The sequence below is a fragment of the Gorilla gorilla genome, chromosome 1, assembly GCF_029281585.2.
Source record: "Gorilla gorilla gorilla isolate KB3781 chromosome 1, NHGRI_mGorGor1-v2.1_pri, whole genome shotgun sequence".
Lineage (NCBI taxonomy): Eukaryota > Metazoa > Chordata > Mammalia > Primates > Hominidae > Gorilla > Gorilla gorilla.
Genome location: NC_073224.2, coordinates 129,249,336 through 129,275,047, shown reverse-complemented (window position 1 = coordinate 129,275,047; position 25,712 = coordinate 129,249,336). Strand labels below are relative to the sequence as shown.

Below are 25,712 nucleotides of genomic sequence, written 5' to 3'. Positions count from 1 at the left end.
TTCTAGACACGGGCTATGTTGCCCAGCCTAGTCTTGAACTCCTAGGCTCAAGTGATTCTCCTCCCTCAGCCTCCCAAAGTGCTGAGATTATAGGGATGAGCAACAATGTCCACAAGGAAAAAAATTTTCAAGAAAAATTAGAAAATTGTTGAAGAAAAACAAGATATTTCATCCATAAAACAAGAACGGGATGCTAATAAGAAGAAAAGAAACAAAAGAAGTTGAAAATTAAAAATTATTTCTGGCCAAACACAGTGGTTCATGCCTATAATCCCAGCAATTTGGGAGGGTGAGGCGGGCAGATCACCTGAGGTTGGGAGCTCAAGACTAGCCTGACCAACATGGACAAACCCCGTCTCTCCTAAAAATGCAAAATTAGCCAGCGTGGTGGCACATGCCTGTAATCCCAGCTACTCAGGAGGCTGAGGCAGGAGAATCGCTTGAACACAGGAGGCGGAGGTTGCAGTGAGCCGAGATCACGCCATTGCACTCCAGCCTGGGCAACAAGAGCAAAACTCCACCTCAAAATAAATAAATAAATAAATAGTTTCTACAATACTACTGGAAAATGGGTTCTACCAAATTGAGCAAATAAATCAAAAAAGATGACATGGGGCCTAACACAAGAGGGAGTTAAAGGGAATGCCTAGAATGATCTCACAGAAAATGAAGTCCACAGGTACGCAGGAGGCCCAGAGAACAACCAGTCCAGATTGGAGCAGATTAGAAGGCTCCAATATTTCATTAGGAATCCTTAATAGGGCACTGTGGCTCATACCTGTAATTCCAACACTTTGGGAGGCCTAGGTGGGCGGATCACTTGAGCTCAGGAGCTCGAGACCAGCCTGTGCAACATAGCGAAACCCCATCTCTACAAAAAATACAAAAACTTAGGCCGGGCGCGGTGGCTCACATCTGTAATCCCAGCACTCTGGGAGGCAGAGGCAGGTGGATCACAAGGTCAGGAGTTCGAGACCAGCCTGACCGATATGGTGAAACACCATCTCTACTAAAAATACAAAAATTAGGTGTGGTGGCACGTGCCTGTAATCCCAGCTATTCAGGAGGCTGAGGCAGGAGAATTGCTTGAACCTGGGAGGCAGAGGTTGCAGTGGGCTGAGATAGCGCCACTGCACTCCAGCCTGGGTGAGAGAGTGAGACTCCGTCTCAAAAAAAACAAAAACAAAAAAAAAACAAGCCGCGCATGGTTGTGCATAGCTGTAGTCCCGGCTACTTTGGGGGCTGAGGTGGGAGGATCACTTGAGCCTGGTAGGTTGAGGCTGCAGTGACCTGAGTTGCGCCACTGCATTCTAGCCTAGGTGACAGAGCAACACTCTGTCTCAAAAAAAAAAAAAAAAAAAGGAATCCTTAATAGGACACTTAATTTGCCTGAATGATGTTTTGAGAGGATACATGTAACCTGGAGAGACTTTGGAATGCATTATTGATCATCCTAAATTAAGCAAATATTTTTAAAAAGAGAATTATTAACTCCAAGAAAAACAATGTTGTGCAGAAACAGAAAAATAATTATAAAATGCAAAATGGCTCAGCTGCGAAAAGCATTTACAGTTATACTAATGTAACTATTGACTAATGATCTTACAAAATTATGATATTCATGATATATATGGAGAGGGTCACCCTATCCCCACCTCAGAAGACAATTGTGTGTGGTGAGGAGTAGGGGTGTGGGGTTAGGGCAGAAATCTTCATCTTTCATAATGAAAAGTCCATGGATAATGCCTAATAAAAAACCATACATCTGTGTTATAGAGATATGGAGGTACAGTCCTAGAACATTACCAGCTGAAACAATTTAAAGTGTTGCCTCTGAAAAGCTGAACCTAGATGATGCAGGCCTCAAGAATTGCTATTTTTGTTACAAGGTTTATAGAACACAGACTGGAGAAAGGTTTCCAGCTCTTGACCTGGTTAAATAGGTGAGTCTCCTGGAATAGTGTATCTTTATCAATAATGAAAGGCATTTTATACAGATAGGGCATAAGACACACAGCCACTTTTTTTTTTCCTGCTTCTAAGAAAGGACAGGAAGCAACCTTTAAGAAGACACAATTTGACAGTAACACAACAAAAACATTAAAGGGTAATAGTTAAACTCCTGTCGAAACCTTCATGCTGTGTCACATAGCAAAGAGAGAAACCAAAGCTGCCGCAATTACTTAGAGGAGGAGAAACGACACAAGTACCCTGTGCAAAAGGAAGCAGAGGATACTGTCAATCAAATGTTCAGGTTGAGTCTATTGTTACCTCTGAAAATTGAGTTAGAAAAGCTTTATAAGACTTCGGAGTCGGAGTCGGAATATGTACTCATTTGCAAACAAAAGTAAATACTGGAAGAGAAGCCACGCCCCTCAGTGGATCTTGACTCTCAGTCCCAAACCAAACCCACATGTAAACTGCTATGGTTGGCCGGGCGTGGTGGCTCACGCGTGTAATCCCAGCACTTTGGGAGGCTGAGGCAGGCAGATCACAAGTTCAGGAGTTTGAGACCAGCCCGGCCAATATAGTGAAACCCCATCTCTACTAAAAATGCAAAAAATTAGCCAGGCGTGGTGGCAGGCACCTGTAATCCCAGCTACGGAGGCTGAGGCAGAAGAATCGCTTGAACCCAGGAGGCAGAGGTTGTAGTGAGCCGAGATTGTGTCATTGCACACCAGCCCAGGCAACAGTGTGAGACTCTGTCTCAAAGCAAACAAACAAACAAACAAACAAAACTGCTATGGTCGTGGGCAAGATAATCCAGTAGACTCCCTCAAGTTTAGATTCATACAGGCAATAAGACATTAGGGGAAGGGAACTGGCATGTTCTGAGGCTAGAATGACGTGCATATAAAATGGCCAGTGGACCACAGGGTAATTTGGAGACATGGGGAGAGGTTGACAGTAACGTGAATTGAGGAACTCACAATGACAGAGGAAGGCAGACAGGTTACACTGCCTCAAAGCCAAAGATCTTCATTCCATCTGACCCCACCACCCATGCTCATGCGTGCAGTGCAGTACTCCTCTGCAGTCCAAAGAACTATAGGAAACCTGTCATGCATGGTAAATACCTTCCTGCATTTGATATGGAGCCTGGGATGTTCCTGAGACCCCTCCCCAAGGGGTGATTTGAAAATACACACTCAGAAAGTAAAGAATAGAAACCAGAGTTTAAAGGCCAAAGACATAGAGGGAAGGGTTTAAGTGTGAAATGACTCTCTAGTCCACAGCTTACTTCCAAGGGGAGTGGTCCTCAGCAGTAATCTCTGCATAAAGTTGCAATGCTTTGTGCCCTGATCTCTGAGTGAATGTAGTCCTCATACTCTGCCCGTAATTAGTTTAATGAGAATCAGGGCTCCAGCCAAGGGTAAACACCATGGGCCAAGCATGAGAAATGCTGACTGTCTCTGAGGAGGCTCAGTACAAAACCCTGTTGCTGCAACAGTCAGTTTTCCAATCCCAGTGACAGAAACCCAGCTCAAAGGAGTATAAGCAACATAGGAAATGTATTAGCTCCTGAGAAGAGATGGATCCAGAGGCTCAAAGATTGTCTTTAAGGTTGCCTTTAGCTTTCCATCTCTCTGCGATTTCTCTTTGTACATTGGCTTCATTTTCTCCAGATGATGAAAGTGTCCTCTGTGCCCCTGTACCACTGGAGAAGATGGCTGCAAGCAGTTCCAAGCCATCCTTAGAGCATGTTATCCAAGAGGAGGGCAGAACTGCTCTCCTGTAGCTGCCACATCAATGCCTGAAGCAGGCTCTGTTTGGCTGTGCTTGAGTCATATGCCCAGCTCTGTGCCAATCACTGTGACAAGGGCTAGAGGGCTACTCCTATTGGCTAGACTAAGGACAGGGCACCTTCCCTGCATTGGGGGAGGTGAGGTCAGCCCCACCTGAACCACATAGAATGGGTTCCAGGAAGGAAAGCGTGGTTTTATTTCCAAGAGAAGTGGGAGGTAAGCTGGGCAGGCAAAAACAACAAATGTCCTTTGCTTCTGGCAGATAGCAGAGCTCCGTTTTGGAGAAGGGTAAATTGACACAGCTAGATCCTCTGCTAGGATAAATTCTAGACATTCAGAAAGAGGGCAAATCTATTGGCCTTAAGTTGAAATCCAGATTCCATGAAAAGCACTGAACCCTCTCCTCACCCTCACCACCTTGGAAGCACTGGGACGCAGCAATGTTGAGAGGATGGGATTCTGTGCCACTGAGAGATGGCTCGCAGGTAACGTGGGCATGTCTCTTCCTTACATCCGTAAAGAGGCAAAATAAAAAATAACATAGCAGCACCAAATAACCTATCTTCCTGACCAGAGGCCTCCTCCATTCTGCTGGCACAAGTGAATTCCCAGCTCCTGAACCCACGGACTCTCTCTCCTCCTTGTTGGTTGAGCAATGTCTGTATTTACTAAACAGGCCCAGTGAAGCAGTACATTCCTTCCAGACCCAGCACAGCCTCAGGCACAAAAGAGGTCCTTGATAAATGTTTGTTGAGGTCTTTTCCCAGCAGATGAAAGTAAATACTTTGGGAAGAATTTGGAAGAAAAGTGACCTGGCCTCCCTGTTGGTAGTTTTTCCTTTAGCTGGTGAAAGCTCCTTAAAGGGCCTGGATGGGCTGTTCCAGAAGACACTTACAAATGTAAACAGAGACAAATGCCCACAGCCCATGCACACCTGTTTCTCCCTGTTAATACTTAACAGTTAGTAGCTGTTAAGTATTTGATTACTCCTTTCCTACAAAAAAGCATTTCAAATCCAAAGGGAATATGGCTCATTTATTTGCTGAGTGGGACTGGAGGCCCATAGCCGCAGAAGATCCTGGCCCCACAGCAGCAGAGAGCAAGCTCAGAGTGCTGTCAGGTCTCTCCTGCTGCCTCTCGCCATGATGATGTAGTGGAAACATGGTCAACAAAGCTATTTCCTACTGTGTGCTAAATGCCCATCATGGGAAGTCCCAGGTAAGTCCAGAAAAACATTTATATTGTGTTGTTATGGCTGAATTGTGTCTCCAAATTCATATATTGAAGTCCTAAACCCCAGTACCTCAGAATGTGACTGAACAGGCATACCTTGGGAATATTGTTGGTTGAGTTTCAGCCACTGAAATAAAACAAATATCACAATAAAGCCAGTCACACACATTTTTTTTTTTGGTTTTGCAGTGCATATAAAGGTTATGTTTATACTATGCTGTAGTTTACTATGTGTGCAACAGCATTATGTCTAGAAAAAAATGAACATACCTTAATTAAAAGATGCTTTATTACTAAAAAGTGCTAATGATCATCTGAGCTGTCAGGGAGTTGTAATTTTTTTGCTTGTGGAGGATCTTGCCATAATATTGATGACTGCTGACTGATCACAGTCGCAGTTGCTGAAAGCTGGGGTGGCTGTAGCAATTTCTTAAAATAAGACATGAAGTTTGTCTCATTGATTGACTCTTCCTTTCACAAAAGTTTTCTCTGTAGCATGAGATACTGTTTGATACCATTTTATTTTATTTTATTTTATTTTATTTTATTTTATTTTATTTTATTTTATTTTATTTTATTTTTTGGAGATGGAGTCTCACTCTGTCACCCAGGTTGGAGTGCAATGGCACAATCTCAGCTCACTGCAACCTCCACTTCCCAGGTTCAAGTGATTCTCCTTCCTCAGCCTCTGGAGTAGCTGGGACTACAGGCACATGCCAGCACACCCAGCTAGTTTTTGTATTTTTAGTAGAGACAGGGTTTTGCTATGTTGGCCAGGCTGGTCTTGATCTCCTGACCTTGTGATCTGCCCAGCTCGGCCTCCCAAAGTGCTTGGATTACAGGCATGAGCCACCATGCCCAGCTTTGATACCATTTTAACCAGAATGTCTTTCAAAATTGGTCTCAATTGAAAGAAATTGAAGAAGACACCAAAAAATGGAAAAATATTCCACGTTCATGGATTGGAAGACTAAATCTTGTTAAAATGTCCATACTACCCCAAAAAATCTACAGATTCAATGCAATTCCTACAAAAATACCAATGGCATTCTTTACAGAAATAGAAGAAACAATCCTAAATATATTGAACCACAAAATACCCAGAATAGCCAAAGCTATCCTAAGCAAAAAGAATAAAACTGAAGGAATCACATTACCTGACTTCAAATTATACTACAGAGCTATAGTAACCAAAACAGCAAGGTACTGGCATAAAAACAGACACAGAGACCAATGGAACAGAATAGAGAACCCAGAAACAAATCCACACACCTACAGTGAACTCATTTTTGACAAGATGCCCAGAACATATACTGGGGAAAAGACAGGCTTTTCCATAAATGATGCTGCGAAAACTAGATATCCATATGCAGAGGAATGAAACTAGACCCCTATCTCTCACCATATCCACAAATCAAATCAAAATGGATTAAAGATTTAAATTTAAGACCTCAAACTATGAAAATACTATAGGAAAACATTGGGGAAAATCTCCAGGGCATTGGTCTGCGGAAAAATTCCTTGAGCAATATCCCACAAACACAGGCAACCAAAGCAAAAATGGACAAGTAGGATCACATCAAGTTAAAAAGCTTCTGCAGAGAAAATACAGTCAGCAAAATGAAGAGACAACCCACAGAAGGGGAGAAAATATTTGCAAACTACCCATCCCACAAGGGATTAATAACCAGAATACATAAGGAGCTCAAACAACTCTATAGGGAAAAAAAAATTTAATAATCCAATAAAAAATGAACAAAAGATCTCAATAGACATTTCTCAAAAGAAGACATACAAATTTAGATTTAGAAGCCTGACTAAAGTTGGCCAAGGAAAGAATCTTTGTTATCAACATATTCCATCAAACCTCACATCCCTGCCTTAAATGATCAAACCATCCGCACTCCTGTATGCTACTGTTCTCCATGAAAAGTTACTTCTTCTTTGCCTTAACCAAAATCCAGCCATTCTAGAAAGACACCAGAAGGCTTTCTGCAGCATCTAAAATTTCCCCACATTCTAGGCCCAAATCCTTTTCCTTTCCCTGTTGCTTTTAGATCCACATTGTATAACCCTCATCTAGAAACCTCAGTTTCTTGGAGTCATTTTTTTTGTGGGGGGGGGGGGGGGACGGAGTTTCCACTCTTGTTGCCCAGGCTGGAGTGCAGTGGCACAATCTCAGTTCACTGCAACCTCCGTCTCCCAGGTTCAAGCTATTCTCCTGCCTCTGCCCCTTGAGTAGCTGGGATCACAGGTGCCTGCCACCATGCCTGGCTAATTTTTTATATTTTTAGTAGAGACAGGGTTTCATCCTTTTGGCCAGGCTGGTCCCGAACTCCTGATCTCAGATGATCCACCTGCCTCAGCCTCCCAACGTGCTGGGATTATAGGCGTGAGCCACTGAGCCAGGCAATTCTGTCTTTTTATATAATGTAACTTGTACTTTTATGTAGTAAGTTATCACAATGGTGTCAGACACTCTGAGGAAGAGTATTTTACTGTATCATTCCCATTACCCAATCAGGAAGTCTTAACAGGCAGATTTTAACAAAAATATAAGACACAACTGTGCCCTAGCTTTTCTCACATACTTCCTACCTCACACTTCACACATTTCTTTTTCTCAGCACCCACTCTTAAGTAATAATTTATTTCCCCTGAATATTATTTACCTTCTGTGGGCTACCTTACATATCATCTGAAAGCATGATCAAAACAGTTATATTTGTGAATAATTTTATTTTGGTTTATTTCTTAGCAGAAGGAGGAGTTAATAGTAACATTTGTAGGCCAGGCACGGTGGCTCACGCCTGTAATCCCAACACTTTGGGAGGCCGAGGCTTGCAGATCATGAGGTCAGGAGATCGAGACCATCCTGGGTAACACGGTGAAACTCTGTCTCTACTAAAATACAAAAAAATTAGCCGGGCACGGTGGTGGGCACCTGTAGTCCCAGCTACTCGGGAGGCTGAGGCAAGAGAATGGCGTGAACCCAGGAGGTGGAGCTTGCAGTGAGCCGAGATCGCGCCACTGGACTCCAGCCTGGGAGACAGAGCGAGACTCCATCTCAAAAAAAAAAAAAAAAAAAGTAACATTTGTAATCTCCCAGAGATTGCCAAGGAAAACATTCTCCTGGCTGAATTTATGTAGAGTTCATCATCTGAGCATAAAATATTTTATAAAGGAATGGGCCAATCAAATAACTGCTATGCGGTTGACACCATAAACCAAGTTAGCTTAGTACCACTCTAAATAGTTGCTGGGAATATAATGATTTTCAAAGACATGATCTCTAGAAATAAATAACTAAAAGAGAAGCACGGTGTCATGCATTTATGCATACACATAAGCAGGGACTAGAGATCAAGAATAGAAATAAAAGAGGTTTTTACAGTTGGGGTGCTAAGGTCGCAATGATTTATTTGGAGAGAAAACAGAAGCCCTTCTTTAGTAAATGCAAAGCACCATGTGTTTAATGAAGATACATGGCCTAAGCTTTGAAGATCGTTTAACTAATTCAATAACCTTACCAAGTATCCATTACTACATCTCAACAATCAAATTTACAGTGACATCTTTGAGTTAAATCTCTCCATAGATGTCTGGAAACAGCTTAATTCTGTTAACTGCTGCCCATTGAATTATGCTTTATTTGGTCGTAGAATTTCATGTCATCCGTTATTCTCCCTCACAACTTGGGAGATGTTATTCCTGTATTGTCTGTTCTCGTTGATGAAGAGAAGTCTGTGATAAAGTAAATGTCCTTCCTTTGCAGGTAATCTGCCTTCCGTCTCTGGTTGATTTGAAAATATTGTATTAGTCTTTAGTATCTTGCATTTTACTGTGGTATGTCTACATATGGATTTATACTTACTGAGTTTGCTCAGAGCTTGGAGTATTTCCTCAGTCTTAAAGGCCCTAGTTGTGAAAATGTTACTACAGAAAAACTTTCTTTTTTTAACTTAAAATCCTTTTTATTGGGAAATAAATGTAAGATTATAGATAAGTTTGAAAATAAAAGAATTGTTAGAACAAAAAATACTCATATGCCTGTTACCCTAATTTGTCTATTATTATTTTATTAAATTTAGGTTACCATTTGTTCTCTCTCTCTCTCAATATATATCCCAATTTTCAGTCTTTAGATCTAAATCTTTCAGCAACCCGGACTATCATGGCCCCAGTGTAATGCTTGGCTTTGTACCTCATGAGGGAAGAAATTTTTTTTTTTAATCTTAAGTTCTAGGGTACGTGTGCACCACATGCAGGCTTGTTACATAGGTATACATGTGCCATGTTGGTTTGCTGTACCCATCAACTTGTCATTTACATTAGGTATTTCTCCTGATGCTATCTGTCCCCCAGCCCCCCACCCCCTGACAGGCCCCAGTGTGTGATGTTCCCCACCCTGTGTCCATGCATTCTCATTGTTCAACTCCCATCTGTGAGTGAGAACATGCGGTGTTTGGTTTTCTGTCCTTGTGATAGTTTGCTGAGAATGATGGTTTCCAGCTTCATCCATGTCCTTGCAAAGGACATGAACTTATCCTTTTTTATGGCTTCATAGTATTCCACGGCACATATGTGCCACATTTTTTTAATCCAGTCTATCATTGATGGACATTTGGGTTGGTTCCAAGTCTTTGCTATTGTGAATAGCACCACAATTAACATACGTGTGCATGTATACATCTTTATAGTAGCATGATGTATAATCCTTCGGGTATACACCCAGTAATGGGATCGCTGGGTCAAATGGTATTTCTAGTTCTAGATCCTTGAGGAATCGCCACACTGCTTTCCACAATGGTTGAACTAATTTACGCTCCCACCAGCAGTGTAAAAGCATTCCTATTTCTCCACATCCTCTCCAGTATCTGTTGTTTCCTGACTTTTTAATGATCATCATTCTAACTGGCATGCGATGGTATCTCATTGTGGTTTTGATTTGCATTTCTCTGATGACCAGCGATGATGAGCATTTTTTATGTGTCTGTTGGCTGCATAAATGTCTTCTTTTGAGAAGTGTCTGTTCATATTCTTTGCCCACTTTTTGATGGGGTTGTTTTTTTCTTGTAAATTTGTTGAAGTTCTTTGTAGATTCTGGATATTAGCCCTTCGTTAGACGGGTATATTGCAAAACTTTTCTCCTATTTTTTAGATTGCCTGTTCACTCTGATGAGAGTTTCTTTTGCTGTGCAGAAGCTCTTTAGTTTAATTAGGTCGCATTTGTCTATTTTAGCTTTTGTTGCCATTGCTTTTGGTGTTCTAGTCATGAAGTCTTTGCCCATGCCTATGTCTTGAATGGTATTGCCTAGGTTTTCTTCTAGGGTTTTTTATGGTGTTAGGTCTTTCATTTAAGTCTTTAATCCATCTTGAGTTAATTTTTGTGTATGGTGTAAGGAAGGGATCCAGTTTCAGCTTTCTACATATGGCTAGCCAGTTTTCCCAGCACCGTTTATTAAATAGGGGATCCTTTGAGGGAAGAAAATTATTTCTAATATTTTAATCCAGCTATGTATGTAAAAGGAAGTCTTTTTCATATTTTATCTATTATTTCTGTATGATTGGAGTATGAGTCAAAACATCTCAATATAAATAAAAAGTTACATTTCAGTAATTTTTTTTCTAAAATTACAAAACACTAGTGGTCAAAAACACTACTATTTCCAATTCTCTTTACTTTGTTAACATTACCTTTTGTACTTATGAGAGAAGAGTTTGCAATCCAAAAAGAGCAGGAAGGAAGAGAGATTAGAGATTTTTTCTCCCGCTTGCTCTATGCATATGAGATATTTATATATCTATATATCAACAGTTGACCTTTGAATAACACTGGTTTAAACTGTGTGAGTCCACTTATAGGTGGATTTTTTCAGCCAAATACAGATTGAAAATATAGTATTTGTGGGACGTGAAACCCACATATGTGGAGGGCCAACTTTTCATATGTGAGCTCTGCAAGGTTGACTGTGGGACCTGAGTATGTGCAGACTTCGGTATATGCAGGGCTCCTGAATCCAATACCCCACTAATACTGAGGGATGACTGTATATGTCTCTATCTATCTACTCTATCATATATATATATATATATATATACACACACACACACACAAATATGTGTATATATATATGTATGTGTGTGTGTATATATATATATATATATATATATATATACTTCCTATATTACTTTGCTAGGATTGTTATAACAATTACTGCAGACTGGATGAGTTAAACAACAGAAATTTATTTTCTCACAGTTCTGGAGGCTAGAAGTGTGAGGTCAAGGCATCAGATGTGTTAATTTTATTCTGAAATTTCTCTCCTTGGCTTTTAGATAGTCATTTTCTCATCTTGTCTTCTCATGGACTTTTTTCTGTGCACATGTATGTCTGTACCTAAATTTCCTCTTCAAATAAGGACACCAGTGATATTGGATTAGGACCCAGACATGTGACCTCATTTTACATTAGTTACCTCTTAAAAGTCTCTATCTCCAAATATAGCCACCTTCTGATATACTGGGATGGCAGGGGGCAGGGTACAGCATATTAATTTGGGGAAAGGACACAATTCAGCCTATAACATATGCAATATATTCTTCTCTGATCTATATTATATAACTTTTACATATAATACATATATAATTTAATACACATTTTAACCCCTTGATTAATTTTCTCACTGCAGAGAAAACAAGAATTAAAGAAAAGCTTCAGGTGATACCGTTTTTGAATGAGTAAGAATTGAGCCTGCCCTTAACACAAGAATGAAGTAGAAATAAACTGACTTAGGGAACAGCATAAAAAAGTTCTCTTATGAGTCAAGATTTCAGTGTGATGTCATCATTTTTTCCAGGGATTAAATGTTAGAATATATTGCATGCCCATATTGAGGTGGAATCATAAACTTATTTCAGACTTATTATAATGGCTCATTTTCTTATGCCTTCACCATTGAACTTGTACTTAGCTGGGGATTGAGCTGAAAGTTTGCCTTTTCTGTATCTAGCATAGTTGCACCAAATCTGACCTTAATCCCAAATTTTCCTCTCTGTAATATCTTGTTTCCAAATGAGGCTCACATTGAATTTTCTCTTGTTAGAAATATAACTGGCAAGACCAATCAAAACCATTCATTCCATTCAGTTGCCTGTGAACAAGCTTGATTTGCTTTGTTATTAATACAGCTTCTTGTGGGTTAAGTAAAAAGCTCTTTTGTAAATATCCCTCAGTTTAAGTATATATGGTTTACATTTCCAGGTAAACTATAAATTCTCTGAGAAAGGCCCAGCACGGTGGTTCAAGCCTATAATCCCAGCTCTTTGGGAGTCTGAGATGGGTGGATCACTGGAGGTCAGGAGTTTGAGACCAGCCTGGCCAATGTGGTGAAACCCCATCTCTACCAAAAATACAAAAATTAGCCAGGCGTGGTGGTGCACGCCTGTAATCTCAGCTACTCAGGAGGCCAAGGCAAGTGATTAAACCCAGGAGGTGGAGGTTGCAGTGAGCTGAGATCGCACCGCTGCACTCCAGCCTGGGTGACAAGCTGGACTCTGTCTCAAAAAAAAAAAAAAAATTCTGTGAAAAGATCTGTGATTTCCATTCTCCTTTATAGTAATTGTTAAGCACTCACAATTAGATGGTTATAACAACTATCAAAGAAAAACAATTATTTTAATAAATATTTTTCATCATTTTCTCCTTTCTAAGCCCTATGCTATGCACTAAAAACTGCAGAGAAAATCAACACATTCTCTACCTCATAGCAGATTTCTTGGAGAGAGATAGGGGTGGGGAGGGGAATAAGGGTTGCTAAATGTTGTCAACTTTGTAATACAACTCTCAAAGGGAGATAGTTATTAGGGAGGCAAAGTGCTCAGGCTCAGATTTCAGGTTGCCTAGATCTGAATTCTGTCTTCACTGCTTCTTTTATGATTTGCCCAAATTACTTAAGCTCTTTAAACCACAGTTTCCTCATCCTTAAGATAGGGATAATAAATAGAACTTATCTCATAAAATTACTGTGAGGATTATAAGTGATTATGAAGTTGATTAAATTTCCCCAGTGCTTCATACAAAGAAAGGACTCAAAGGATATGCTAGTTCATAGTAGGGGCATAGAAGAAGATATCCCTTCTCTCCTGGGATACAGGGTATACATAACTGTCCACTATAAAATTGAAGATAGGCTAGAGAAAAGTTAAAAATGAAGAATCTAATAACCCCTTAGCCAAGAGAAAATGAAACATGAGGGAAAGGGAGAAGTTCCAAATGAGGTCCACTTTGTCGTGGGCCACTGAATGGTGGTGCCATTCAGGCAGAAGAAACCCAGAAGGAGGAGTCATTCTGTAGTTAGAGGGCACTTAATGAGATAGTATTAGAGATAACTCAGGTTGACTTGTTGGTACATATCTGGGTGCAAAGTCTCCATAGGTCCGGAATTTTGAATAGTTTTCTGGAGTCATTTGGTTATTGTTAAAGCCAAGAGAATTGGTGAGATCACAGAATACAATAATGATCAATAAGAGGGAAGGGAAGAGAGCCAAGAATGGGAGACTGGGAAGCATACACATTTAATTAAGGTTTGGTAAGGTGAAAGGTGTCAGCAGAGAATGTAAAGGTGAAATAATGAGAGAAAAAGGAGGACATCAAGGAGAAAGTCGTGTTTTGAAAAAAACAAAAAGGACACATTTTCAAGAAAGACATTGTCAATAGTTTAAATGTCACAAAATAGTAGAGTATAATGCAATTAAAAAAAACAAAATCTATTGCTTTTGTTAATTAAATAACTAGTAACCTCGGCTGCAGCAGTTTCAGTAGAGTGAGGAGAGTTGACACCAAACTGCACCAGTGGACTGAAAATAAGTGGGAAGAAAGAGTGAGGAAGTGGAGGACAGTCTTTTTTTTTTTTTAATAAAATATTTTCCCAAACTGTCTTTTCTGGAACTTCCAACATGTCTTCTTAAGAGCTTGTCTAAGTTGAATTCATTCGAACTTCTTGAACCTAATTAGTTTCTTTTTGCTGTTTTTTTTTTTTTTTTTTTTGAGATGGAGCCTTGCTCTATCACCCAGGCTGGAGTTCAATGGTGCAATTTCGGCTCACTGCAACCTCCTCCTCCTGGGTTCAAGCAGTTCTCCTGCCTCAGCCCAATTAGTTTTAAAGACGCTGCATATATTGGCAGGGAAAACCTAGAACACAAAGTCAAACTTCCAATTATCTCCCTTCAGTGCTCAAATCAAGAGTTCATTTGTTGCAAGGAATGGGGATCTGGACTCCAGGGAGAAGAATAGAGTTTTAGGAGGAGAGTTCTCCTAAAACTAAATGGAAGGAGGGTTCTTTGAGATACCAAGGATTTGCAGGACTTTATTTACAATGAAATGTTAGTTTCAGACAGCCCAGGAGGAATAGGTCTATTAAAGGAAAGCAAGAGTAGTTGGCGTAAGGAAACAATTTGCATTGGAGCCTGAGAGTGAGTATAGTAATGACCACATGAGAGACCCATTTGACTCAAGTACTTCAAAGCATTGCCAGTGTTAGTCTTTGCTCCATAATCAAGTGGGGAAAAAGTGAAATGTCTTTGAAGAGCATTTCCTGTAGGTGGCCTTTGAGGAGGTCCTGAAAATTCCAAACCTGCAAGTATTAATGGCAAAGAATAAAAATTTCTTTATGTAAAATACTTTTAAAAATCTTTCTAAATAGCAAGACATTATATATTACCATTGTTAAAAGATAAAGAATTGAGAAATATCATTAGAATTATATGCAGCAGATAAAATGGTCACTTTTTTTTTGAGACGGAGTCTCGCTGTGTCGCCAGGCTGGAGCACAGTGGCGTGATCTTGGCTCATTACAACCTCCAACTCCCTGGTTCAAGTGATTCTTCTGCCTCAGCCTCCCGAGTAGCTGGGATTACAGGCACGTGCCACCACCCCAGCCAATTTTTGTATTTTTAGCAGAGACGGGGTTTCACCATGTTGGGCAGGATGGTCTTGATCTCCTGACCTTGTGATCCACCCGCCTTGGCCTCCCAAAGTGTTGGGATTACAGGCGTGAGCCACTGCGCCCAGCCAAAAGGTCACTTTTTAAACTTAAAAATTATTAAGAAAACAGTGAAAACTTAATGTTTAAAAGAGTAGAAGATACGGAAAATTATTACACAGAAAAAGATAAACAACAGAGAAAGATAAATAAATTGCCAGTGAATATGTAAAAAGTTGCTCAGCACCAATGGTAGTTCAAATCCAAATAGCACTGAGTTAGCATTTGTTAACTAATAAATTGGCAAAAATTATATTTTGATAAAACCCAGTGTTGTTGACATCCCAAGAAAAAGGGCTATGCTCACACAGCCTTGGAGCATGTGCACATTGATGATTTTTTTGGCATAAAAATTAGTGGTTTCTATTAAAATCAGCAGTGTAATTCACAATCGCTAAGACATGGAATCAACCTAGGTGCCCATCAACTGTGGATTGGATAAAGAAAATATGGTACATATATGTCATGGAATACTTTGCAGCCATAAAAAAGAATAAAATCATGTCCTTTACAGCAACATGGATGCAACTCGATGCCATTATGCTAAGCGAATTAACACAGGAATAGAAAACCAAATACCACATATTCTCACTTATAAGCAGGAGCTAAACATTGAGTACACGTGGACACAAAGATGGGAACAATAGAAACTGGGGACTACTCGAGGGTAGAAGGAGGGAGGGGGTAAAGGTTGAAAAACAACTACTATGCCTAGTACCTGAGTGATCGGATCAATCATGCAGCAAACCTCAGCATTACACAACATACCCATGTAACAAACCTGCACATGTACCCACTGTATCTAAAATCAAAAGTAGAAATTATAAAAAATAAAAAAATAAAATCAACAATGTATATTTCTCTCACACAGCCATCACTATGATGTATTTGGAATAATATATGCATAAGGATGTTCATTGCAGTGTTTTCTGCAAGGGCAAAGTGAAAACAATCTGAATAACCATCAATATGACACAGAGTAAGTAATTATTGGTACGTCTGTACAATGCCTCATGCAATCACCACTGACAGCATGGGAAAGAGAGACATCTATTATGAAAAGACCACTAAGACATATGATTACATGATAAGTGCAAGGTTCATGAATAAATAGTATGTATACTAGTATAGCGCACTTCTTTCTAAGAAAGAAACCATAACACATACAAGAATGGACAAGAAGTTATTAACAATAGCTAACTTTGGTGATAAGACTGTAGGTTGTAAAAAGCCAGACTTTCATTTCTCATTTTAAACCCAATGAATTATTTAAATCTAACCCTACTGCATTCATTATCTTTATAATAAAATAAATATGTATAACAATGAAACATAGTTTTTAAGTATTTTGGACATAAATTAAACATTAATATATTACACCTCTTAAACTTGGTACTTTAGTATCCCATTTCTCTGTGAGAACTCTGAAAGCTTCATCTTCCACAGTTTAGGTAATTCTTTGGTGTCTTATTTTGTTATTTTCTTGCCCTGAGATTAGCAATGTCAGATCTCCAAACTGCTAACTCTTCTCTTTGGCAGATCAAATGCTTCTTCTTAAAAAAAATTAATTTTTAAAAATGTATTTCATAGGATTTTTGTTCTCTCTCTCCCTCTTTTTGTGCATATGTGTGTGTGTCTGATTAGTCTTTATTATCTTAAAATGGTTAGTCCTGATAGACCTGTTTCTTCAAAATTTCTCTCAGTTCTTTGGCAGTTTGCTCTTAGCTTACAACTAAAGATGAATTTCTGACTTGTCTTGTTCTAGAAAACCTCAATGGAAATTACAGCAAGCTGAATAGGATATTAATTAAAAACATAAACCTGGTGAAACCCAAAGATAGAGGCTCCAGTTCAAAGATGCTTCCAATAGTTGACATGGCCCTTCATTCCTTAAAAGCAGCTATTTTTCTTTTGAATTACATTACCTTTAATTCTGTAAATTGGATGTTATATAGTACCATGAAAACTGCTGTGAGTAATTATAATACTCATTGCTGAGTGATGTGACTTCTTTCTCAAGGCTATTTCTGAGGGAAATTGTACAATTAGATCTTTAGGTATTGTGACTTGTTTTGGAAATCATGGTGGCCCTCCAGGGTGCTAATGAATCTTTAATTATTTAGAGGTTCACATGAGACCCCTTACAGATATAAGCACATTAGCTCTGTAGCTAAGGGAACATTTGAAAACAGTAACATGAAATGTGTCAGACATAGAGGAAAGATGAAGAAGCAAGTAGAAGCTAATGCAAACAGAGGAACTGCCAGCTCTCTGTGGCACTCTAGCTCTCTCTCAGTATTTGGTTGGCAAAGTAGACATAGTGGATGAGTGCAATTACATATGTTAGGCTCATTCTGAAATGCAGGAGCATTTTAGATTTTCATGTAGAAGCCTGACAAGCAAACTACATCTAGGATATACTTTGATAACTTTGAGTTGAGAGCCAAATTTTTTGAAGGTAAACCATCTCCCTGTTTTAAAGTAGTGTTTAAAATTATAAAAATATTAATACATCTGTAATATAAAATATTTAGATATAAATACTACAAGTGCAAATGAATTTTTTTTCTACTTCTGCATTCAACTTTTCTCTTCTCCCTTTAGGGAAAACACTTTTCTGTAAAGGCCTCCAAAATATATGTAGAGGCATATGTATGTTAAAAACATGTATACATATAATGCATAACCAAACAAATGAAATATCCTAAACATATGGACCTGAAAATTGCTTATAATAAATTTGAACTGAACATATAGGCATAAATGTGGTTCAGAAGTGTCCAGTTGAAGCAACTTCACTTTGTTAGGTCAACAAAAGTTGGGGACACCAAGATCTACTCCTCTGATTTTGTTCTAGCATTATCTTAATGGAAATGTTTACTGAAATGGAAATACATGTAGTGGACATCGTGGTGGTGTCTCAAGCATTCAGTGTTCCCTGCTCTCACACACTCCTAACCAAATAATGAATTTCTCATCTTCACAATGTTTAAGTGACATGAGTCCCATGCCCAATTCTTGGTCATTGTAATTGGTGCATGAAGGAACGTGTGCCTTCTGCTAATCAAATCAGAATGAAGTACAACTTTTTCATTCCATGATTGAAGGGGGAAATGCCTTCTTTCCAAATGCAGCAGAGGAAGCACAAGGTACTAGGATTGGAAGTTGTCTACTCATAACATGATATTTTAAGCCATAGAATAAAACTGAGACCTAATGTCTTAGTCCTTTCAGGTCGCTATACCAGAATATCACAGCCTGGATGGTTTATGAACAATATAAATTTATTTCTTACAGTTCTAGAGGCCAGGAAGTCCAAGATCAAGGTGTCAACAGATTCAGGGTCTAATGAGGATTTGTTTCCTGGTTCACAGACAGCTGTCTTTTTGCTGTGTCCTCACATGGTGGAAGGGGCAAGGAAGTTCTCTAAGGTCTCTTTTATAAGGGCACTAATCCCATTCATGAGGGCTCTGTCCTCATGACCTAATCACCCCCCGAAGACCCACTGCCAAATATCATCACACTAGGGATTAGATTTAAACATACAAATTTTGGGGGGATACAAACATTCAATCTATATCACTTAAGGTAGAGTGAAGAAACAGGGAGGACAAGAAGCATTTATTTTGTGTCATTATTAAACTTCTGCATTAAACTATCTTGAGCCTATACTATTGTTCAAAATCTCTTTATTATACAAGCCATTTTGAATTTTGATTGTTTGCAACCAAAATTAACCTAATAAATTAAAATGTACTATAATGTTACATCATAATTTGTCTGTACTAGTAGTATTTGCTAGAGTGTTTAGGGGAATACTTGCTTGTTAACTTTTTAGTAAATATAACACTCCATGTTCAAATACATTTGGAAAATACTGAGCATTTCACACTTTTAGAGACTCAAAACAGGCAGCACATTTTTAAAAAATAAAAATAAAACCAAATAGCATTGCATTTGGAGAATGGTATAAAAAAAGAGAATTTGATAAACTGGAGTTATCAGAACTCAGTGGATACTATGTGTTAGACATTATTATAAGCCATTAAACATTTTACAAGCTTGATACCTGAGTTAAAAATTAATAACCCAAAGACACATTGGAAGATAAAAGTTGACATATTTTTATTATATTAATGACCTAAAAATATCATAGCAACTAACGTCATTATAGTCAACAAGTGAATGAATGTAAATAATATTAAATAACTATTAGAAAGTCTCTCTGATTAAGCATGGAAATAAATAGGTAGTGCTTTTGACCAATAAATGGAGGACTTACAATATTTTCCAATACAAAACAAAAAGATTGTAAATGTAAAGGTTTTAGGCCCAAAATATGTTAGTGAATTCATGACAGCAGAAATTCAGCAGGTCATATTTTTGGGGTAATGTAAATGACAATAGAAATCATGGACTAAAGTGTAACAAATAAGTAATATCTAGGCAGGTGGAAATTTTAAGATCTTTTAAATTAACTTCTGGACTATAGAAAATTCAAACTAAAATTCATCAGGGAGTCAGGGAAGGTCAAATGAAGAAGCATGGGGATTGAGGCAAAAACCCTGAATTATACCAATATTATCTTTTTTTTTTTTTTTTTTTTTTTTTGAGACAGGATCTTGCTCTGTTACCCAGGCTGGAGTGCAGTGGTGCAATCATAGTTCACTGCAACCACGACCTCCTAGGCTCAAGGGATTCTCCCACCTCAGCCTCTTGAGTATCTGGGACTACAGACCCTCATCACCACAACACCCGTCTAATTTATTTATTTTTTGTAAAGATGAGGTCTCACTTTGTTGCTCAGGCTGACAAGTATTATCTTAATGTTATAGAAAAAAAGTAATTCTGGCCATATATAGGTATTATTCTTTGCAGTGGAATATCATTTCAGAAATTTGTGCCAAACATAAAATTAGTTTTCTAGTAGTAAAAAGTAATTAAACTCTTTAAATTATTATTACCCCTAGTATACTGGGGAATGGGTGTGTGTTCCAAATGAAAAAACTTGGGATGTCTAATGAGATGCTGTTTTCTGTCGCAGAAAATCTATGTAAAATGTTTTTTCTCACGTGTACACTGTTGATATTTGAGACAGCACATGTTAACACTTCAAGAAGTAAAATAAATGTGTTGATTATATCCACAGTTTTCATATTTATTAACTACATATTTCATTTTTAATGTAATGCCTATTGAAAAACCTGTAAATAGTTGTTTCTTAAAATTGACAAATACTGCCTAAGATTTTTCTGTATATTTTCATATTTCAATTTTCCTGTGAGGTTAGAATGAACACTTTTAGCTAAGACATTTGGGCCTCCAAATCCTAAACCTTTCAGAATGTTAGTTTATTATTTGGTTTTTACCTAAATTATTTTCTGCTTATTCAAGAACCTTAGGTCTATCCCATTACGTTTTTATTTTTTTATTTTTATTTTGAAACAAAGTCTCGCTCTGTTGCCAAAGCTGGAGTGCATTGGCATGATCTCGGCTCACTGCAACCTCTGCCTCCCAGGTTCAAGTGATTCTCCTGCCTCAACCTCCCGAGTAGCTGGGATTACAGGGGCATACCACCACACCCAGCTAATTTTTGCATTTTTAGTAGAGATGGGGTTTCACCATGCTGGCCAGGCTGGTCTCAAACTCCTGACTTCAGGTGATCTGCCCACCTCAGGATCCCAAAGTGCTGGGATTATAGGCGTGAGCCACCATGCCTGGCTGTATCCAGTTACATTTTTAAGACCAGCCAGGCTTAATATATATTTGGTCTTTAGCTCAATTCAATTTGTTGCATTTTGTCCATTGTACTTCATGTGACACAGAATATATCTTAATTTAAAAAGACATATGTTTGTTGAGCTATCTGTTACATTGGTATATCTTGGAATTTTAAAAAATATAAACCACAGAAGCCAATTATGGCTGACATTAACAATAAATAGGTTTATCACAGAAATAGTGGGGAACTTGTAGAACTGTTGAGAAGGCTAGAAAGCCAGATCAAAGCTAGGCAGCCAGGAAATGTACCCCAAACCATGCTGTAGAACTCATCCAGGGAGGAAACCACTGTCACCACCAGTAAGAAGTAACACTGAAGATGCAGAGAGCAACAATTGCAGCAATTGCTCAATCCTAGGCTAACTGCAAAGCCACCAGCACCACTCCCACTTGTTCGCTTTGCAACAGATATTGTAGCAGCTGCTACATGGCCTCCACCAGAAACAAGAGAAAGCATAACTGAATCTGCTTCTTTTTTTATTAATTCCGAAGTCAAAATTCAGCACTGGCAAACAGATTGGCAAAACCTAAGTCATATGCTTGTACCCTAGCTGCAAAGGAGGCTGAGAAAGCAAGCATTTGGCATTTTAGCTTCTAAAGCAGGAGGTGGTTTCTTGTTTTCATCAAAACTGAGAGGCTGAGGAATTCCTCAAACACAGAAACAAACATCAAATAATAAATATTCATGCTTTAACTTGCTCAATATCAATGTAAACTTTCCCTTTTGAAAGTAAACACGAAAGACCCAAGCTTCCTTCTAACAGAGTGCAACTATTTCTCTAATAATTGAACATGTACCTACAATCTCTTGAACAATGAAACAATAAAAAATTCTCAATCACAGCATGTACTCTAAGTCTAAGAATTCTGGGTTATGTCCATTCCTCTACGAAGTTCTTCACTATACTCTCTTGACATTCTGCCATATATCATTTAAAAATTAAGTTAATCACCCTCAATAAGCCCTGTTTTAAAAAGAGGGATAAATGGAGAGGAAAGAAGGAAACTTGTTAAGATACATAAGTATGCACAGGACAATACAAGAGAAACAATGTGTTTGGATGTCAAGGCTCTCCTTTCTGCAAGTGGCCAGCAGGTCACTACTGGCATCTATGGCCATGTGCCCTCAGCTAACACCTCTGCTAGCCAGGGTTTTGCCTTGTGAGATGACCAAATATTCATTCCTGACAGAGAAATGTCCTTGATAATCTTTTTGTGTGAGCGTGCCATGGTCATTGTTAATTTCTTTCATTTAACAAAATAATAGACTTTATTTTTTGAGCAGTTTTAGCTTTATGGAAAGATCGAGCAGAAAGTACAGAGTCCTCACATACTGTCACCTTTATCCCACCCCCAGTTTACATTAGGGTTCACTCTTTGTGTGGTACAGGTCTAGGAGTTTTGCAAAACGCATAATGTCATGTGCCCATCATTACATTATTACCAACGTATTTTCAATCCCCTAAAAATCGCCTGTTTCAGAACTATTTATCTCCCTACCCATCCCCAAACTCCTGGCAACCACTGAGCTTTTTTGTTGTTGTTGTTGTTACTTAGTTTTTATTTCATAATCATAAACTTAACTCAACTCTGCAATCCAGCTAGGCATGGAAGGGAACAAGGAAAACATGGAACCCAAAGGGAACTGCAGCAAGAGCACAAAGATTCTAGGATATTGCAAGCAAATGTGGTGGAGGGGTGCTCTCCTGAGCTACAGAAGGAATGGGTCTGGTGGTGAAAATAAAACACAAGTCAAACTCATTAGAATTGTCCACAGTCAGCAATGGTGATCTTCTTGCTGGTCTTGCTATTCCTGTACCCAAAGTGCTCCATGGCTTCCACAATATTCACACATTCTTTCACCTTGCCAAAGGCCACATGCTTGCCATCCAACCACTCAGTCTTGGCAGTGCAGATGAAAAACTGGGAACCATTTGTGTTGGGTCCAGCATTTGCCATGGACAAGATGCCAGAACCTGTATGCTTTCGGATGAGGTTCTTATCATCAAATTTCTCCCCATAGATGGACTTGTCACTGGTGCCATTATGGCGTGTGAAGTCACCACCCTGACACATAAACCCTGGAATAATTCTGTGAAAGCAGGAACCCTTATAACGAAATCCTTTCTCTCCAGTGCTCAGAGCACGAAAGTTTTCTGCTGTCTTTGGAATCTTGTCTGCAAACACTTTGATGGAGATGCGGCCCAAGGGCTTGCCGTCGACGGTGATGTCAAAAAAGACGACGGAGTTGACCGTGGCTGATAGTACAGGGCTCACAGCGATGGTGGCGTCTGCAAAGATAACCACTGGTCTTTTTACTGTCTTTATAGTTTGGCCTTTTCCAGAATGTCGTATAGTTGAAATCACAGTATGTACCCTTTTCAGACTGGCTTCTTTCACTTAGCAAAATGTCTTTGTTTTTTCTGTATCTTTTTGTGGCTTGATAGTTTTTTCCTTTTAGCACTGAATAATATTCCACTGTACGAATATACCACAGTTTGCTTATGCAGTCACCTATTGAAGGACATCTTGGTTGCTTCCAAGTTTTGGCAGTCTTCATTTCTTTCTTTCTTTCTTTCTTTCTTTCTTTCTTTCTTTCTTTCTTTTTCTTTTTTTTTTTTTTTTTTTTTGAGACAGAGTCTTGCTCTGTCACCCAGGCTGGAGTGAAGTGGCACAATCTCAGCTCATTGCAACCTCCGCCTCCCAGGTTCAAGTGATTCTCTTCCTCAGCCTCTGGAGTAGCTGGGATTACAGGTGTGCACCACCACGTCTGGTTAGTCTTCAGGAATATTTACAGGACTGTATAGAATTAGGAGCCATCAAAGGGGATCCCTGAATTCTTTCTGTTTTTCTTACAAATACCAGTTTTAAGGTCAAGATTTACTACCCCATGCAACAATGTAGCCGCATTTTAAATTTTAAATTTTTGACTGTTTGTTTAAAGGTCTCAGGCAACCTAAAAGGCTAGATAGAAGTCTCTCATCCTCTAACGAAGGATGGATTGTAAAATGGAATACTGCTAAGACTCTCCCTTTGGGTACTAATTCTGCAAAAACCTAGAATCTCAGAGACAAGAGACAAGTGTTTGGAGTGGATCATTAGATGTAATGACAAAAGGAGTCACTTCAACGTTCATAACAAATATCAAAGATTGTTGTATTTTTTATATGGGAGACACCAGACAAGCTTATACTTAGTTACTAGTTCAGAGGATACACCACCACATCCTCTAGCATGAGTACAACCTTATAAGCCATTGTCTCCAGCTGGCACTGTGATTGAGTCTTTAATAAAATATTCACCATTCTATAATAATAATAATTTTGGTTAGTGATAGGATAAATGGTGGACCAGGTGAGTCCAATGAATATCTACTCATTTGTTATACAACAAGTTCTTTTAATAGAAGGATGTAGAACAGGATATTATGGCAGTATATATTAGGCATTCAATGTACCCATGGAGAGTGGCGATCAGAGAAAATGATGTCAGGTAAAGCAAATGTAATTCAAGGATAAAGGTAGATTCCATTTACAAAAGTCCTTGTTGCCTTTATCATAGAGGAGCTCCAGTAAAATCAACAAGTCTGACAAAAGGTGACTGGTTTATTCACCCAGGATATGTTATTGTGTGCTTAGCCTTGGACTTTGTTGCTTGTGTGTTGGACACCTAATAGTCTTGACAGCTAAATAGGCTTTTGTAAGCGAGAGTGGTAAAGTCCAACATGTTGCTAAACCTATGTGTATTCTCTACTGCTACCACCAATGTTGCTGTTTATTAGCCTTCTGAGCAAGCAATGTAGTGCCTGGTGAAAGAGATTGTTTCATACCTTCATATCTATTTGATAACCTTCCTGATGATAGTTTGGTGAGCATTCGTATTAAGCACAAATATTCTTACACTCTGGCTCATTTTCTGTGGTTCATCTACATATTTTTTCCCCAAAACTCATTGCCACCAATCCTTCAGTCTTTGTCTTTCCGAGTCCCTAATTATCTTTTCTTTTCTTTTTTTTTTTTTTTTTTTTTTGAGACAGAGTTTCGCTTTGTTGCCCAGGCTGGTGCAATCTTGGTTCACTGCAACTTCTTCCTCCTGGATTCAAGAGATTCTCCTGCCTCAGCCTCCCAAGTAGCTAGGATTGCAGGCACACACCACCACATCTGGCTAATTTTTGTATTTTTAGTAGAGACGGAGTTTCACCATGACAGCCAGGCTGGTTTCGAACTCCTGACCTCAGACAATCCACCTGTCCTGTCCTCCAAAAGTTCTGGGATTACAGGTGTGAGCCATCAGGCCTGGCCCCAAGTCCCTAATTATCTAGACAAATTATTAGCTGCCACATATACATCAATAATATCTCTCCTTCTAGACATCGTGGACAACCAATTACATAGGCTGAATTTCTTTTAAAATTGCATTCACGTAGGTTATAATGCCTAAGCAATCTACTTTTGGCTGTGGCTGTGATGTTGTACAGTGACTTCTGTAAATCAGGCTCAATTTTTCCCTCACTAATCAACTGGCCATAGAGAACTTCCCATGAAGACATAGGTATAGATTCTATTATTCCTACCTGCTGATGAAGCAGGATAGTTAATTGGAAAACACTTATTTCATGATAAGCAGCTCATGTTGTCATATTTTTTTGCATTGATAGGACTTCAGTTCCTACAATGGTCCAGGATCAATCAAGAGTTCTTTAAAGAAAACATTTATTTTGTCAAAGAAAGAAGCATTTTGTTCCAAATCCTAAGAACAATAGTAGTGGTGTGTCAGAGGCTCTATTGCATCTGGATATAAAAACAAAGGGGCACAATATTCCTGACCCTATTATCTTGATTATTATCTTGATCTCAATCCCATCAAAAGGTGGCAGCATGACAAGTCATGAAGTAAAAGGACCAGGTGA

General features: G+C 38.9%; 2 protein-coding genes across 2 annotated transcripts in view; one reads left to right on the top strand and one right to left on the bottom strand.

The window, feature by feature from the left end:
• The window catches only part of GSTM2 (glutathione S-transferase mu 2), a 1,178,915-nt gene that overhangs the window by 1,138,599 nt on the left and 14,604 nt on the right, over positions 1-25,712 (top strand). The gene's annotated exons all lie outside the window — the stretch shown is intronic.
• LOC115932777 (peptidyl-prolyl cis-trans isomerase A-like 4C) lies at positions 22,565-25,352 on the bottom strand. The gene is made up of 2 exons (XM_031006344.3): positions 25,253-25,352; positions 22,565-23,094 (listed from the first exon to the last, which is right to left on the bottom strand). The coding sequence occupies exons 1-2, from the start codon at positions 25,350-25,352 to the stop codon at positions 22,565-22,567; spliced, it is 630 nt and encodes a 209-aa protein (XP_030862204.3).